Here is an 18,208-nt window from a genome sequence, read left to right on the forward strand (position 1 = left end):
TCCCCCTCCGATGCAAAGTGGTGGACTGAGTGTGCAGGCCATTGGTCTGGGCCAGCATGCACACAGTGGCCTGCCACATCTGATGCTCCATGCACTCATTCCACGGAGGTGGACATCAGTGCAAATGCCTGAGACATTATGACTCTCATGATAGAGATGGACTCCTCCAGTCTCTCTCCAAAGCTGTGCACTACCTCTGGAAATGCTGACACACATTTCCATTGCTGCTCCATAAGTTTCCTTTTGTCAATGACCCCCGAGGTTCAGCACCTGTGTATAGCTGGGTGCAGTTTTGGGTGGAATCGTCCCAGATTTGCACCAAGTGCGGTAACGGGCAGGAAAACAACGCTTTACCCACCAGCCGCAATGGCGGCTTCTCACGCCGTATCATCCCAATCCTGCTGCATTAATTATGCATTCCCGGGAAGCATGCCAATTCGATGGCGAGCTCTGATTTGCCCACCACACTGTCACCTCACCACTTCATCATGCCGGGCGCCACATTTAAAGTACCGCTGTGCACACACCTTTCAGTGCTTCCAGCCCAGGGCTGCTGCACATAAGACATGGCCCCGAATGGCAAGAAGACTGCAGCCCCCAGGTTTAGTGGTGCATTGCTCGAGTGCCTTTTGTATGCTGTGGAGGCCCACTGTGATGTCCTCTGCCTGCGCTCTGGCCACAGAAGGGGCAACAACATTACCAATCTGGCTTTGGAGGTGATGGCAGTGGTGATCAGTGCCAATGCTGCACAGAAGAGGTTAGCCATCCAATGCAGAAAGAGGATGAATGATCTCAACCGTGCCTCATCACTCTAAACTCACACACTCACAAGGCCATCACACATTCACTGGCATCTCAGTCACTGCCAGCTCAAGGGACATCACCACTCACTCTCACACACACACCCTCTGGCCTCAACTCCTCTGGAGATTGCCTCCTCAGCCCTCACCATCTTGAGGCCACTTGCATAGATCAACATGTGCCCGCATGCACACCCTGGGATACCCCCTTCCGAGTACAGCCCTCGCCCTGTAGCGTTTTCCCTTGCCTGAGGCCACTTCTCCCCCTTCCCCAAGCAAGCCCTTGCCCGGCAGCCATTGAAAAGCAATCCATGCCTTATGGCTGGTCTGATAGGTAGAGACCTGCTCGTGAGTCCCCCTAAAAGTGCTGTGGTGCTGCCTGTGAAGCCTGGCGCTGATGACTGCGAGTGCTGCCCGAATCAAGATAGGCAAACAAACCTCAAAGTCCCGAGTGAAGTGCAGTCTACCAAGTGCATATCCTATATATGCTGCTGTGAATCAGTCAGCGTGCTCGGATGATCCAGTGTAGGGGGATGATTCCGGTGGGCTGGGCTTATAATGATAGTAGATTTATTACAATGACCTTCCTGACATTGGATGGCAGGAAATGCAGTCCTCCATTGATGGGCAGAGCGGATGATCACAAATTGGTGACGTTGAGAAACTGATTTTTGACCTTCTCACCATATTGTCTGCTCACGCTGCTGAACATGCCCAACTCCAGCGGGCATGGAAAATTCCACCCTTTCAGTGTCCTACACTCTCCAAGGTGGCTCTCTATTGCTGTCCCTGATTTCCAGCGCCAACTCCTTCTCACATGTAATGTACTTCTCATCATGTGACAACTAGCTATCTCTGCTGCCGTACCCAGCGTATATATCTGTGCTGGTGGATGGTAGGCATGAGCCATATGAGGGTGGACCCTCAAAGTGCTTGCCTTCCTCTGAGGACTCCTCGGCCTGGTCCTTCAAAAGCTCCCCTGTCATACACGAAGGACCTACGGAGTTGAAGGACATGATTTAGTCCTGACACTGAGAAGGGGTACAAACATAGTGTATATCATGATAGTTCAGTTAGTAGTAATATCAATGCAACATGACTGAATTAAGTCCCAAGTGGCAGTGCAGCACCTAATGCTGTTACCAGGTCTCTGGCCCATCTCCAACTCTCCATAGCTGATGCCAGTGTGTGTGTGACACCCTGCCAATCTCCAGGGCATCCTCCTCCATGATGGTCAGGGTGCCAATGGCTGCAAATCCAGCCCCGGTTTTCTGATTCTCCTTAGATTTGTGGACTTGCTTCTCATGCAACAAGAGAAGGCAGAGAGTAAGGAGTGTGAGAAATGGAAATTAAGGGAACATTTGAGGAGGCTGACTGTGAGAGATTGGTGTGAGAAGGCAACAAGTTGTGTCAATCAGAGGAGTGCTGTGCAGGAGAAAGCTGTTGAGGTGAGAGAGTGATAGATGTCATCTGCAACAGGTATGATACTCATCTTTCCAGATCTAATGAGGCCACTGAACCTTTTGCAACACTGAAGCCAGGTCTTGGGCACAACAGTCCTGCTACCTACAGCCTCTGCTACTTCTAGCCATACCTGCTTGTTTGGCTGGCTGGCCGGCCTTTACCTCCTGTCCACAGGGCAAAGAATTCTCTCCTGGTCCTTAAATCCTCCAGCATGACCTCCAGGGAAAATCAGAGGACCAGGGGGCAGTCTTCCCACAACTTCCTTCTATTCTCTTGCTTTCAGAATGCTTCAACAGCAAGCTTTCCTACAGCCATTCAGATTCCTCCTAGGATCTCGTTAAAAACTGAGCATTCTTTGATAGAGTACAGGTCATCATATGCTCGCACACTGTCATTGAACCTGGAATTATGATGCTAATGTTGTGGCTAAGTTACACTGCCATGGGATCCCGGCTTGCTACCAGCCTCTCTGCTGCATGAGGATCAGTTCTATTAAGATTTTACCCATGGAGTACATAAGCGAGGAATTTATATTAAACCTTTATAAAACATACTGGAGTACTGTGGCCAATTCTAGACATCACATTTTAAGAAGGATGTCAGTCCTTAGAGGAGATTTACCAGAACGGTACCAGAAATTAGTGTTCAGTTACGTTGTCCTCCATAGAGCAGAGGTTTAAGGGATGATTTAATAGAAGTGTCAAAATTATGAAGGGATTTGATGGAGTAAATAAAGAGAAACTGTTTCCAGTGGCAGAAGAGTCGGTAATCAAAAGCCATAGATTAAAGGTGATTGACAGAAGAACTGGAGGCAACATGAAGAAAACATATTTTATGCAGTGAGTAGTTATGATCTGAAAGGAACTTCTGAAAGGGTGGTGGAAGAAGATTCAAGAATAACTTTCAAAAGGGAATTGGATAAATGCTGGAAGGGCGGTGGGAATTTGCAGTGTTATGAGGAAAGTGCATGGAGCTAATTATATCGCTCTTTCAAAAACTGGGAGAGGCCAAATGGCTTCCTTCTGTGCTGTCTCATTCAATGATTCTGTGACATCAGATCATAACTATTGGTATATGCCAGTAGCATCCTGCAATTCTTAACCCAGACCACCAGTTTCTTTTATCCTTCTCTAATTATAAATCTTGAATTATTGCTGAAAAAAGAGCCATGCTGTCGAAGCTTTTCGTCTTGCACTCATCAGGACAGATGCAAGAATGTCAAATTTCAGGGGGAACAATTTATATTGCATGAGAAAAGGGGTGCTGATTGGTTGGCAGATTGGCTCTAATTGCGAGGAATTACACTAACAACCAATTTAAGATTATTAGCCGGGCTCTCAATGTAGCTCACTTATGCTTGCTAGAAACTACATATATTCATATGCAGGGAGCGGTCCTCTGTAAGGAAAAGAAATATGTTCAGATATTGTATCTTTTTTGAATAAACAAAAGCATAGGTACAATAGCTCTCTGGTGTAATCATCACAGCAACGTCTTGATCAGTCAGAGCTGACCTGCCAACCAATCAGCACCCCTTTTCTCATAAAGGATTAATTGTGGTTCCCTTTGAAGTTTGACATTCTTGTTTCTGTCCTGATGAGTGCAAGATGAAAAGCTTCAACCATGTTCAATTCAAAAGCTTCAATCATGTCTCCTTTTTCAGCAATACTCAAGTTCTGTATGACCAAGTGACAATTCTTTAATTCATTACCCAATGTAGCTATAGCACTAACCACCAAATTCACCTTTAAAGTAAAACCACCCGCTTGTCAGGGAGTAATAATATTTCACCAAAAATGATCTACCATTTACAGTCACTCCCAGGCTTGGTGCCAATATTTAACCACAGAATATTTTCAATAAAATGAACATATTTTGTGTGATGGCCATGTTTTCCTTTCAAATTATAATATATTTTGTCTGTGTATCAAAACAGACAAAAACTACTCTGGGAATTAGTGGAAAAAAAGTTTCCTGCAATTTGGAACACGCTGGCTGTGATGCCTTTTCTTGCTCGCAGCAACTGGCGTTGGTATTGTGCGTAATTTAATCTTCCCAATGTTTGGCATTAATAAATATTCACATGTTACTGGCAGACAGCAAGTGCCAGGGCTCAGGGAATGGCATTCACACTTGGGCAATGGTATTAAAGGTAGAAATCACAATTCTTTGCAAGTGGTTTTATTTCATTGACTGTAACTAATTGTCGTCGATCTGAAAACCTGCTTCTCTCATTATAAATGCTTCAGAAAAGTAAGGTTGGAAATGGTTGTGACACACCATCCACTGTCACATTTCAAGATTTCAGCCCATGTGCCGCAGGGGGATCTTAGCATAATAATAGCACGACAGGTTATCTATGTGTTTGTTATCAAAGAAAAACTAAATAAATATGAACTGCAGCAGACACACGTTATATCAAAAAGTTTATTTTGCTGCACTTTCTCCTTTAAAGTTTCTGTCCTGTTTTCCTACTACAGGTTCTGATTCCCACGCTGTACTTGCTGCCCACTACAATTTAAACAAAGAGAATCCAGATGAACAGCTGGATGAGGACTGCAACGTGGACGACAAATCTCCTCCGGATTTTGGCACTGCGTTTGGGACCAATGACCCCGGAAAACCAACAGTCAGGTTAGAAAGGCAGCAGTAAAATTGATCAGAAAATACCGTAAATCTGAAAAAGTAAACTCTGGAAATGCACAACATATCAGTCGCTATCTGAAGAGCAAAGACAGGCTGTGAAGTTTTTGGTTTGTTCCCTGAAGAGTACACATTCAAATTTATGACTTCCCCTTTCCTCTTCCCAGATGTTGTACTTTCCAGAGCTTTCTGCATTGTTTTAGTAATGTAATATGAAGCATATGCTAATAAAACAGATAAAAAATTGCATTTTTTAAAATAGTTATTGAAAGATATGGGGCCGTAACTCCCAATGGAGGGGCAATTGGATCTATTGTCACTCCGCTCGAAAGATCTTACCTTAAAATCCAGGAGATCCCATATCGCCCGACCTTCTGATTCAGGCCAGGTGAGATCTGGGCAGTGAAGCGCGTCCCCGGGGCTTAGCGTCGAGAGAAGTAGAGTCGAGGATAAGTAAGGCACACCCTCATTTTTACTGCACTGGTTGTATAGGGGAGTAGTTGGGGGTAGTCCCCTGGAGGCTTGGGTGTGTGTGGGGTGTCTCGTTGTCGGGGGGTTGGTGTGAGTCTGTACAATAGTTACCCAGAATCTAGAAAGTGGTTTTAATTCTTCTAACTGTTTCTGGGTAACTATTGATGTAACACAGTCGGAACCATGCGAAGTTTGCGATTTAAATTACAATTTTCGAACGGTTCACAGTGCAGGGTAATTGCCCAAGGGAAGTTTGTGCTTCCCAGGCAATTGCCGTAGAAACCTTACGGGGTTGGGGGGTTCCCCAGCACATCTTTAGGGTACCACATGGATACAATGCCCTGGAACTTGGAAGTTACAGCCCATAGTTTCCTGTGATGAAGCGCAGCAGCTTTTAAATGATGGGCATATTGGACAGAATACTTTGGGTGGAGGCTTTCCCGTCTCACCATCTGAATGACCCTGCAGCCATTTAACGTACGGCAGGGCTATAATTGGCTGAGAGTGAGACTTCTTTCCCGATTTGGGAGGAAGCCCTACCTTAGAGAGCTGTCAGCCAATCAGATTGGTTGGCAGCTCTGAAGTCCCAACAGTGCTACATTCAAATGTTGGCGACTGCTGGGACTAGAGTCAGCGCCAAAAGAAATGAAGCTAATGGAGGCTGGGTTGAAGGTAAGTCTGGAGCATCGACGAGGCCTTGCTGGCAAGCCCCAGTGAGGGGAGTGAGTGGGTTGGGGCACCAGGCTTGAGAGGCTGGGGGTGGGGGAGAAAAGGGGCCTATGACTTTGGTGGGGGTTACCTCCAATGGGAACAGCGGGCCTCCAAAGGATGAGCCCCACCCTGCCCAACATCTGCCTGTGCAGTTAAAGTTGGTGGGCTACCTGCATGGTGTAGGCCTCTCCCTGTCACAGGTAAAATAACAGTTGGGGCAGGATGAGGTACTTAAGTGGCCATTAATTGGCCATTTCTGGGCCTCAATAGGCCCAAGGGCCTCCAGCATCCCCTGTAAAATGGGAGACAGGTCAGTGTTGACGGGTAGGCGGCTGGCAGGCCACGTGCTGCATTTTACGAGCCCTCCGCCTTCAAACCCACTGGCAGGAGACCATAAAATTCCTGCAATTGGATCATATTGCTAAATAACATAAACCCCTGTATTTCAAATCTCTATCCATCTTCCCAATTTTCCATCTGAGCACAATCTCAACATTACTGGCAACAAATCCCTTTCTTTTGTTACAAATTGCTCCACTATTATGAGTCCCCTTTGTTTTCTTTTACCTAATATCTCAAGGGCATTTCTGGTTCGAGCTTCCGCAATGATACTTGCCAAGTCAGACCTTTGTGAACAATGAGATTTTATGGTGGAATAGAGCTGTAACACAGATCAAAATGAACAGAACTGAGCTTAGTTTTTACACAGTGAGGGACATGACAAAATGTTCTTCTTTGAACAAATTTCAGTAGTCACATCAAAAGTAATTGACAATTAGAATGAGGCTGCCTTCAAAAGTCTTATCACTTTGTTGCTCCACTGATGTTTTCCAATTACACCTTATAATTTTGAGTCTAATTTGTTCCTGCTGCATTTGCCATGGGAAAATGATAGATACTTCTGGATTATTGTGTTTTATTGAACGGCTGTTTCTAGTGCAGCCAAGTTCATATTTATAGTAACAATTTGGCTAGATCATTAGTGAAGTCATGAGATTTGAATAATACATGGGTTTTAATTTATAATTATATTGGTGATGTTATAATATAATTATTAAAATTCCTATTTGCATAAGAGTACTCTGTAATGAAACTAAAATTATATTTGAATATGACGTCTGTCACAATTTCTGAAATAAAAACAGAAAGTGCTGGAAATGCTCAACAGGTCTGGCAGCATGTGTAGAAAGAGAGACAGATTTAATGTTTCGAGTTGAATATACCTCCCCTTCGGAGCTGAAGGGAGGTAGAAATGAGATGGGTTTTATGCTGTTGAACGGGGAGGAAGAACTAAAGGGAAGGTCTCGATGGGTCGAGGGCAGGAAAGGTTAAATAACAAAGATGTCATGGGGTAATGGTTGTGGTAAAGAAACAAAGCATTGGTCCAGAATGAATGTTACGTAAGGTCAATGAACAGCTCTGTCTGAAGGCAAAAGCATAAAAACAAGATACAGACTGGGACTTGGCAAAAAACAAACAACTAAATCAAAATGGAGGACAGAGTTCATGGTCTGAAGCTATTGAATTCAGTGTTGAGTCTAGAAAGCTGCAAAAGACTTCACTGGAACATTGCAGCAAGCCAAGGACAGAATGTGAGCATGAGAGCAAGATGATGAATTGAAATGACAAGAGAGTGGAAGGTCAGGGTCATGCTTGCGGACTGAGTGGAGGTGTTCTGCAAAGTGATCACCCAGTCTGTGTTTGATCTCCCCAATGTAGAGGAGACTGCATTGTGAGTATCGAATACAGTATAGTAAATTGAAAGAAGTACATGTAAATCGCTGCTTCACTCGGAAGGAGTGTTGGAGCATTGGATGAGGATAGGGGAGTTAAAAGGGAAGGTGTTACACTTTCTGCGATTGCATGGGGAGGTGCTGTGGGAAGGGGATGTTAGAAGAGTGGACCGTGGGGCTTTGGAAGTAATGGTCCTTTCAGAATGCTGACAGGGCAGAAGAGGGGAATATGTGTTTGGTGGCAGCATCACACAGAGCTGGCAAAAGTGATAGAGAATGATCCTATGAATATGGAGGTTGGTGGGGTGGAAAGTGAGGACAAGATGAACGTTATCGCGGTCTTGGGAGAGAGGGCGGGGAAGGGTTGAGAACAGAAATGTGAGAAATGGGTTGGATACGGTCGAGGGCCCTGTCAACCACAGTGGGGTTGGAATTCTCAGTTGAGGAAAAAGGAAGACATGTCAGAACATAGCATCATCAGAATAGATGTGACGGAGACGGAGAAGCTTGGAGAATGGAATGGAGTCCTTACAGGAAAAATGGTGTGAGGAAGTATAATCAAGGTAGCTCAAAGGACAATGGTTGTGATTGTTAGAGGTTAATCATCTCAGTCCCAATACATAGCTGCAGGAACTCCTCAGGGTAGTGTCCTCGGCCCAGCCATCTTCAGCTGCTTCATCAATGACCTTCCTTCCATCATAATGTCAGAGGTGGAGATATTCGCTGATGATTGCACAATGTTCAGCATAATTCGTGATTCCTCAGATACTAAAGCAGCCCTTTAGTTAAAGATAGTATCAAAATGAAAGAAAAAGCTGACAATTCTGCAAAGATGAGTGGCAGGTCAAAAGATTCGGACAGAATGTAAAAAACAGCAAAGAATAACAAACAAAATAAGGAGGGAGAAATTAGCCTATGAGAGGAAGCTAGCTCGAAATAAAAAAAACAATAGTAAGACTGGGATTTTCCAGCCCCGACATCGGCAGGCATCATTAGGAAAATTTGGAGAGCGTTAAAAGTCAATGGCTCTCCAAATTTTCCCGCGATGATGCTCACTGATGTTGGGGCCAGAAAACCCCACCCTAAGAATTTTTACAGGTATTTGGGAAGAAAAAGAGTAACTAAAGTGAGCGTTGGTCCTCTTAAGAGTAAGTCTGGGGAGTTAATAGTGGAAAATAAGGAAATGGCAGGTGAATTGGACAGATATTTTGCATCTGTCTTCACTGTAGATTCACTTATGGTACAGGCCATTGGTGTGACCACATCTAGAGTGCTGTGCACAGTTTTAGTCTCCTTATTTAAGAAAGGACATAATTGTACTAGAAGCAGTGCAGAGAAGGTTCAATTGACTAATTCCTGCAATGAAGGGGGTTACCTCATGAGGAAAGTTGGATAGATTGGGCCTGTATCCATGGAGTTTATAAGTGGTGATCTTATTGAAATATGTAAGATCCTAGGGGACTTGACAGGATGGATGCTGAAAGGATGTTTCCCCTTGTGGGAGAGAATAAAACTGAGGAACACGGTTTAAAAATAAGGGATCTCCCATTTAAGATGGAAATGAGGAGACATTTTTTTACTTTCAGAGAGTTGTGAGTCTGTGGAATTCTCTTCCCCAGAGAGCAGTGGAGGCAGGGTCATTGATACTTTTAAGGCAGAGTTAGATAGCTTCTTAACTAACAAGCGGGTCAAAGGGTATAGGAAGTAGGCAGGAAGGTGGAGTTGAGGCCACAATCAGATCAGCCATGATCTTATCAAATGCTGGAACAGGCTCAAAGGGATGAATTGTCCTACTCCTGCTCTTAATATATATATTCGTATATATCCATATGCAGCAAGGCCTGGACAACATCTAGGCTTGAGTTGAAAAGAAGCAAGCAACATTCACGACACACAAGTGCCAAGCAATGACCATTTCCAACAAGAGAGAATCTCTTCCATCTCCTCTTTACGTTCAATGGCATTACCATTGCTGAATCCCCCACTATCAACATCCTGGGGGCTACCATAGATTAGAACCTGAACTGGATCAACCATATAAATACTGCGTCTACAAGAGCAGGTCAAAGGATGGGAATGCTGAGGCGAGTAACTCACCTCCTGATTCCCCAAAGCCTGTCCACCATCTACAACGTCCAAGTCAGGAGTGTGATGGAATACTCTCTACTTGCCTGGTTAAGTGCAGCTCTAGCAACACTCGAGAAGCTAAATAGCCAGGATAAAGCAGCCCTCTTGATCGGCAGGCACCTCGTCCACCACCTTAAACATTCACTCCCACCACCACTAACATACAGTCTGTACCATCTACAAAATGCACTGCAGCAACTCACCAAGGTTCCCGCAACAGCACTTTCCAAACATGTGACCTCTACCACATAGAAGGACAAGGGCAGCAGATGCATGGGAACACCACCACTTGCAAGTTCCCCTCCAAGACATTTACCATGCTGATTTGGAAATATATCACTGCTCCTTCACTGTCGCTGGGTCACAATCCTGGAGCTCCCTTCCTAACAGCACTGTGGGTGTACCTACATCATACAGACTACAGCAGTTCAAGAACGCTCACCACCACCTTCTTGAGGGCAGTTAGAGATGGGCAATAAATGTTGGCCTAGCTCATGATGCCCACAGCCCGTGAACGAATAAATAAAACTAAGCTGCATGAATTGGTGGGCTTATGATGTATATTAGTAGATAGCCTATCCCCAGAAATGGAGGCAAGAAGCTAAGGAAGTGAAGGGAAATGTCAGACATGGAGCATGTGAAGGTGAGAGATGGGTCAAAAATGGCAGCAAAATTGCTGAATTTTTCCATCTCTGGGTGAGAGCCGGAAGCAGCACCCATACAGTCATTGATGCACCAAATAAAGAGTCATGGGAGGGGACCTGAGTAAGATTGGAAAAAGGAATGTTCCACATACCCCACAAAAAGTCAAGCCTAACTAGACCCATGCAGATACCCACAGCAACACCTTTTATTTGGAGGAAGTGAGACTAGCTAAAGGAGAGACTGTTCAATGAGAGAACAAGTTCAGCCAGATGGAGGAGGATGATGGTGGATGGAGACTGTTCGGGCTTCCGTTCAAGGAAGAAGCGGAGAGCCCTCAGACTGCCCTGGTTGGAGATGGTGCTGTGGGGGAATTGGACATCCATAGTGAAGAGGAGGCTGTTCGGAACGGGAACTGGAAATTGTTGAAATAACGTAGGGCATCAGTCATTGATGTAGGTGGGAAGGGATAGGGCAAGGGGAGAAAAACTAGAGTTAAGATAAGAAGAAATAAGTTCAGTGGGGCAGGAACAAGTCCTATTCGCCTGTGGAATATTGGGTTGCCACCTGATAGGCATATTTACATTGTTACCTTGTTGTGAAGCTAGGATCTGCTTCTCCTCTGATTTTGGGTGTCAATCGGGGGAGGGGGAAGTGGTGGCCAATCGTCATCACTGATTTTATGTGGAGCCAGACTCCACATAAAAACAGTTGATCACAATTGGCCATCGTTTTCTCCTCCCCCTGACTGACACCGCCAACTCGCCTGAGGACCTCAGTCGGTATCAAGCCAGTTAACCACATTCTCTCCCTGCCATTGGCAAACTGCATCACAATTCTAGGCCTCTGTTTTTTGTAGCTTTTGCACAACAATTCAAAGACTGTGTGCAATTATTGCTTCATTGTGATCGTTAGCAAGCTACATCTTCTTACCTTTCCTGTATTAGATACTGAGAGGCTGTTTCCCCTGGCTGGAGAATCTAGAGCTCGAGGTCATAATCTCACAATAAATAGCTGGTCATTTAGGACTGAGCTGAGGAGAAATTTCTTCACTTAGAGGCTTGTGAATCAATGGAATTTTCTACCCCAAAGGGTGGTTGCTCAGCCTTTGAGTTTGTTCAAGGCTTAGATCAATAGATTTTTGGAATTTAAGGGGGTCAAGGGATGTAGTAATCATGTAGGAAAGTGGAGTTGTTTGAAGATCAGCCATGACCTTATTGAATGCTAAGTGGGCTTGAGGGGCCGTATGGCTTATTTGTGCTCCTAATTTCTCCCTTGACATTAATATACATTATTGTGAATGTTTTCTGAATGGAAATGTTAGTATTTTCTATAAGGGTGTTCTTTGCTTCAGTCCTTTTTAATGACCATTAGTTAACAAAATGTGTCTTCACTAAATTGGGTCAGATTTTACAAAAAACTAATGCCTTTTGAACAAAGTTTTGCATTATTGATGTATAATGAGCCAGTAGCTCAGAGCAAACAAGAAAGACCCCATAAATTTTGAAGCATGAAAAGTCGATGGCTGATATGCATTGCAAAATCTTGCCTGAACCTTCCCATAGCTTTCATGAAGTTGCTACATTTATGCATTAATTGCCCATTAAATTGTGACAAAAAGTCTACTAGTAATCAACAGTGCAAATTACCTTTTAACATAATCATTGTTAATGATTGCCAATCAACCTCTCTAGCCCAGAAAGTGAGCAATTAAAAGCATGGAGTCTCATTCCTTAAGATTATGAATTGTTTTAGGAGATTTTTTTTTTAAATCACAAGTTTTAAATTTTAAGTACTTTGTTACTTTTCCTTTCTTTCTTCTTTCTCTTAACCTAATCTGTCTTTTTTTTCTCTTCATTTCTTTTTCTGAATCTTATTTGAATTTGAATTCACTCTCCTTCTCAGACATTCCTCTGTTTATTTCTCAATCCTAAAGTCTCAGCTTCAGGAGATGCACTGTTTACCCCATTGTTTATCAAGGTCTCTGTTGCAGTTGCTGGGCTGTTATCAGCTTGCACTTCCAATAACTTTGTGAGCAAGCAATTTAAAAACTGAAGGGCAAAATTTAATGTTGGAGACAGGGATCTTGCTCACTGGCTGGAGAACCAGCAGGGGGCCTATAGTGCCTCCATTGGGGAAGGGCAGCCAGAATTAAGTGCCCATTAGGCAAGTGCTGACTGGCTATCATTGGACCTTCCCCTATATTTACGACCCTGGAGAGGGAAATCCTGTCCCCCGCAGTTGCCGGCCAATCAGAGGCTGTCAGCTCCCCATTGCCCCTTAGGCCACCGGGAACAGTGGCTGCCACTGGTTATGCACCCTTCAGAGGCCTAGGATTAATGAGGGACCCAGGCCACAAATGACTGAGGGCGGGATGGCGCTCTCAGGGAGGGGCATGTTGGGTGGAGAGGATGGAAGTTGGAGGAAAGAGCAGGGGGTGGCTCTCAGCGGGCATTAATTGCCCACTTATGGGCTTCAATTAGCATTCAGGCAAGAAGGCCGTCCGCGAGCCTTCCCACCCCATACTTAATTGGGTGGAGGCAGGAAGGCGGCGGGGTCCCCACGCTGCACCCTCCTGCCTGATTAAATGCTCCCACCTCCAAAATAGTCATGTGGGGTGGGGTGGGTGGGGGGGGGGGCATTAAATTCCATACCAAATGTGCATGAACAGGCCAAACCAGGGTACACCATAAGATGCCCCACCTTAGCAAAATCTGGTCCAATGTTTTCTAGAACTTTTTGTATTTTAATCCTGCAGTACAGCCAATGCAAATCAAACAGGACAAGAGTAGACCATTCTTGATCTCAAGATTAACATCTTCAAAAAATTATTTCAGCTTTGCATCTGCAGTCGAATGTTTGCTGGGGTGTGCTACGAGTTAGCAATTTTTAAAATTCATCCATGGGATGTGGATGTTACTGGCTAGGCCAGCATTTATTGCCCATCCGTAATTGCCCTTGAGAAGGTGGTGGTGAGCTGCCTTCTTAAACCGCTGCAGTCCATGTGGTGTAGGTACACCCACAGTGCTGTTAGGGAAGTAGTTCCAGGATTGTACAACAACAACAAAAACCTGTATTTATGTAGCACCTTTAACATAACAAACTATCCCAAGGTGCTTCACAGGACATTATAAAGCAAAATCTGATATTTAAGCCTCATGAGGTGATTTTAGTACAGGTGGCCAAAAGCTTGGTCAAAGAGTTAGGTCTAAAGAAGTTTATTAAGGAACGAAAGAGAGATGGAGAAGCTGAGAGACATAGAAAGGAATTCCAGAGCTTAGGGCCAAGGCAGCTGAAGGCACGGCCACCAATGGTGGAGCAATTAAAATCAGGGATGCCCGAGAGGCCAGAATTAGATAAGCGCCGATATCTCAGAGGGTTTTAAGGCTAGAAGAGATTATAGATATAGGGAGTGGCAAGGTGATGGAGGGATTTGAAAACAAGGATGACAATTTTAAAATCAAGACTTTGTTTGTCTAGGAGCCAATGTAAGTCAGGAATGATAGGCAAACAGGAATTAGTGCAAGTAAGGACATGGGTAGCAGAGTTTTGGATAACATAAAGTTTACGACGGGTAGAATTATGGAGGCTAGCCAGGAGTCCATTGGATTGTCAAGTCTAGAGGTAACAAAGGCATAGATGAGGATTTCTGTTGGAAATGAGCTGGGCAGTTGGGTGATGTTACGAAGGTGGAAAAAGGCGGTCTTACTGATGGCACAGATATGGAGTGTTGATGTCATATATGACACTGAGGTTGCAAATAGGCTGGTTCAGACAGTTGCCAGGAAGAGGACAAGAGTCAGTAGCTAGGAAACAGAGGTCTTGTGGGACAGTCCCTGCCTCTGAGCCAGAAGTTCCGGTTTCAAGTCTCACTCCAGGACTTGATTGCCAAGGAAGGTGCCTCCATAACGTGGTAAAACTTGTAAATCTTTCCAACATATGCCAATGGCAGGCGGTAAGAGCAGGAGAGATTCCTTGGTCAGCCATGTGATGGAAAAAAAAAAGTTGGAGCCTCTACCATCACTATCCATAGTTCCTCTACCATCACTACAACATGCATGGTGCCACAGCAACTCAGACTCCTTGGGGAGCCAGTTGGCTGGATGGCCAATATGGATCAGACCACACAGCATTCGATGCCCATTTTAGATGGGGTGGATTCGGAACCCACCTCCTTGCCCTACCTGTGCTGGAGATCTCGGCACTGTATGTTGGACCTGCCTTTGGGCAGTGTTATGAGACAGCCATTTAGTAAAGTTGAGTTACTTAAAAATCCCAGAGGGAAACTTTAAACAACTGTCATAACCTATATTCTTAAGTGATATGTTTGAGATGCAACTCTAAATTCAGGAATCAGACCACCAGTTCTGGAGAGGTTTTATATTAAACTAAATGAAACATTTTATTAAGTTACAATACATTAAACACATATACATGGCTACAAATTACTACTATCATAACTTTTAACAAATTCCCAAACTAATCTCCATAAAGGTAACTGCAGCCCATAGAGTTAACCAGGCAAAGCATTTACAACTTACAAATTCAAAATGAGATTCCTTTCACTTTGGTTCCTGTGGAGACAGTTGTAGGTTTACAGCCACTTTGATTTTACATTGCCTCTGACCTGCACAAATGAAAACTGCTGAAGTTATACCTAGCACAGCTCTTTGAATGTATATTCTCAATGTATCACCAGCCTCTTTGAACCCACCTCTTCTAACAATAAAACCCCTTTCGTAGTACCAATTTTATTAACAATATAAACATATTGCTTGGTCTCTGCTCGCTAGGTGCCAGATTTTACCCCACTTGAATGCTCTATTCAAAAAATGCAAATGCACTCTACCTCGCTTACATCTCAAAACTAGTACACATCAAAGCACCCAGACTAGCTGGCTTTAATCCAATTAAGACACACCCACAAACTAAACCTCTATTTTAAAAGAAAACTTTTTTCCAATAATATTGTATACATTAATAGCTTCATGACAGGCAGAGAACTCAAGAAGAAGCTTAGAAGCTTGTAGTAGGGGCCAAAAACAATGGGTGGAAATTAATGGTCCTGTCATGAGAGAGCTAGGAGGCGGAGGGACTGTATAACCAGTGGGAAGGTGCAGGGTCGGTTTCCCAACTACCTCCCGTCAGGGGCAGGGAAGATAGAGATCAGCCTTCCTGCCCCTAGGCAGATTGAGTCTCTTAAGTGGCCAGTTACGGGCCACTAAAGGACCTCATTCTACCAGAAGCAGGGGCAGGCCCCACGCCATATGAGGTGGCCACCAGGTGGCTTGCCTGTGGGCTTGGAGGTAGTTCCTCCTGATTGGGCAGCACGGAGGGAACCATTGTCAGCAAGGGTTGGCCCCACTGAAAGAGCTCCCCTCCCCACATTCCACATCGACTACCACGCACCCCTTTCCAACCCCATCAACACTTGTACTATAACAACCACTGTAGGAACTGAACTTTGAGAGCCTGGCATATTCTTTAACAGACAAAGGTGATATATCAATCATGCATAATTACAAGTCAGCTGATGATAATTAGCTTAATCAACCCCCTTTATCAACAAGTCTGGCTGTGCTCCCGCCAGCAAAGTCTGGCTGTGCTCCTGCCAGTGTGAATGCTGACTGGAAGTAGTTAGCAGCAAAAACGGCATAAAGCTATTCTTCTGAGGCATGACTGTCTGTCAATAAGGTTGTAAAATATTCAGAAGTAGTCTTTGCAAGAAGTACCATGTTGCTTGGCTAAAACTGTGGAAATTGTTAATAATGTGTCAAAATAGATGCGGAAAAGACCTTAGTGATGCTAAAAGGACTGATGTGGACATAACTGCCTACTGCAGGCAGTTCGAGAATACAACTTGATAATGTTGTAACTGAAGTATTTTTCTGTATCCGAAGTAAAGGTTGATGCAGCTCTTTGTGAAATTCCCCTTCCTAGAAGATAAGAGAATGCCTTTTTCTCCGCATATTCAGTGGCCCACCAGTGAATATACATTTTCAGAAATCACATATTTCAAAGCTGCATGTTGTCATTATTTTGCCTTTGGGTCATTAATAACAGAGATGGGGCCAATCTCATTCCTTTAGTTACAATGAATTTCACCCATGTCATGTCATTCTGAAATCATGAGCTTAACCAATTTGATCATGTACCTCAGAGTGGTCTGAGAAAGCCTTGGTACAATGTGGCAAACTCCTTATAGGTGACACTTTATTATCCTGAAAACAGAAAATGAATTAAAACCTCCAAACCCCACGACTAGACTTGAGATAGAGCCATAACTATTGTGATTTTACCATGTTCATATTTGATAATTAAAATATATAGAGTGATTTCAAATGCTATCATGATTTAATTGTTATTTTAAAAATGATTGAGCTGCGAACATTGCAGTCTAACGTGGAGTAAGACATATGTGACTGAATTTTACCCATACGCAAAAGGTTGGGTTTTACCAGCCCTCTGGGAACAGGCTGCAAGGTGAGGAGAAGCCTGTAAAAGGGCGAGGGAAGGCAGGATGGAGTGCTGATCACCTTAGAGTCATAGTGTCATAAAGTTATACAGCACAGAAACACATGTGCCTGCCATCTAGCACCTATCTATTCTAATCCAATTTTCCAGACCTTGGCCCATAGCCCTGCTTGCTATGGTGTTTCAAGTGCTCATCTAAATACTCCTTAAATGTTGCAAGGCCTTCCTGCTGACATGACATTTCACCAACAGTAAGGAAGGTGGAGGATGGCTGTGTTGCCCAGAAACCAACTGACCTACTTAAATGGCCAATCAAAGGCCTCTACCTGCCACTGCTGGCATTTTACCAGTGGCAGCGGGTAGACCCTCAGTCACATGGGGCTCTGCATGGTGAGCTTTGGTGGCCTCCCTGCAAGCTTGGGTGGGGGATGGGGGCATACGCCATTTTAATCTCCTAATCAGACACTCTGGCTCTCAGGGAACCCTACAGCTGCAATAGCTGCTTCCCACCTGCTCCATCCTGGAAAAGGCATGCCTGCCCTCAGCAAGCCATGCCCCTCCCTGCACGATCCTAACCGGGGCCTGCCTGACTGGCTAAAGCACCCCAGACACCAATTACTGGCAGCCTGCTCCCATGACGTTCTTTTCTGCTGGATGCAGTCCCAGCAGTGGCCATTGTTCTGTGGTGCTGCTGAGACTGCTGAAATGCCGCCTTATGATTGGCTGACAGCTCTTGGGGGGGCAGGGACCTATTTTTAAAGGGATGGAAGCCCCGACAGCAGCTAATTAGTTGCTGGGTGGCTGAAAAATATGGCAGGGTTGCCTCGGCTTCCGAGCCTCTTATTTGGGCCCCAACCGCACCAACAAAATCCTGGCCAAAGAAGGCAGAGGAAAGGAAACCAATGCTGAATTGCTTCAAAATAACATTTACAACTAAGTGGAGTTTAATGATTAAAACTTAGGCCAGAATCTTAGCTGTGAGGGCACGCGTCCGACCCAGAATCGTGTGAAATCATGCAAGAAGATGTCGGGCGCATATCCTGACATCATTGCGCTTGCATACAATATTACAGTCAGTGGGTGCACGCAGGAGTCAGAAGTGCACCCACCAACAATTAAGCAGGCAATTAATCCCATTAAAGA

At 44.5% G+C, this 18,208-nt stretch overlaps 1 protein-coding gene across 3 annotated transcripts in view; it reads left to right on the forward strand.

Moving 5' to 3' along the window:
• pde1a (phosphodiesterase 1A, calmodulin-dependent) overlaps positions 1 to 18,208 on the forward strand; it is a 628,668-nt gene that overhangs the window by 77,437 nt on the left and 533,023 nt on the right. For 2 of the 3 annotated variants that reach the window (XM_078551925.1, XM_078551927.1), the window contains exon 2: positions 4,745 to 4,898. In XM_078551925.1, the coding sequence (XP_078408051.1) occupies positions 4,745 to 4,898 (154 nt within the window). Of the gene's footprint in view, positions 1 to 4,744; positions 4,899 to 18,208 lie in introns of those variants that run through there. The other variant, XM_078551926.1, reaches the window with a different exon arrangement.

The sequence above is a fragment of the Cetorhinus maximus genome, chromosome 11 (assembly GCF_964194155.1).
Source record: "Cetorhinus maximus chromosome 11, sCetMax3.hap1.1, whole genome shotgun sequence".
In the NCBI taxonomy this organism is placed as follows: domain Eukaryota; kingdom Metazoa; phylum Chordata; class Chondrichthyes; order Lamniformes; family Cetorhinidae; genus Cetorhinus; species Cetorhinus maximus.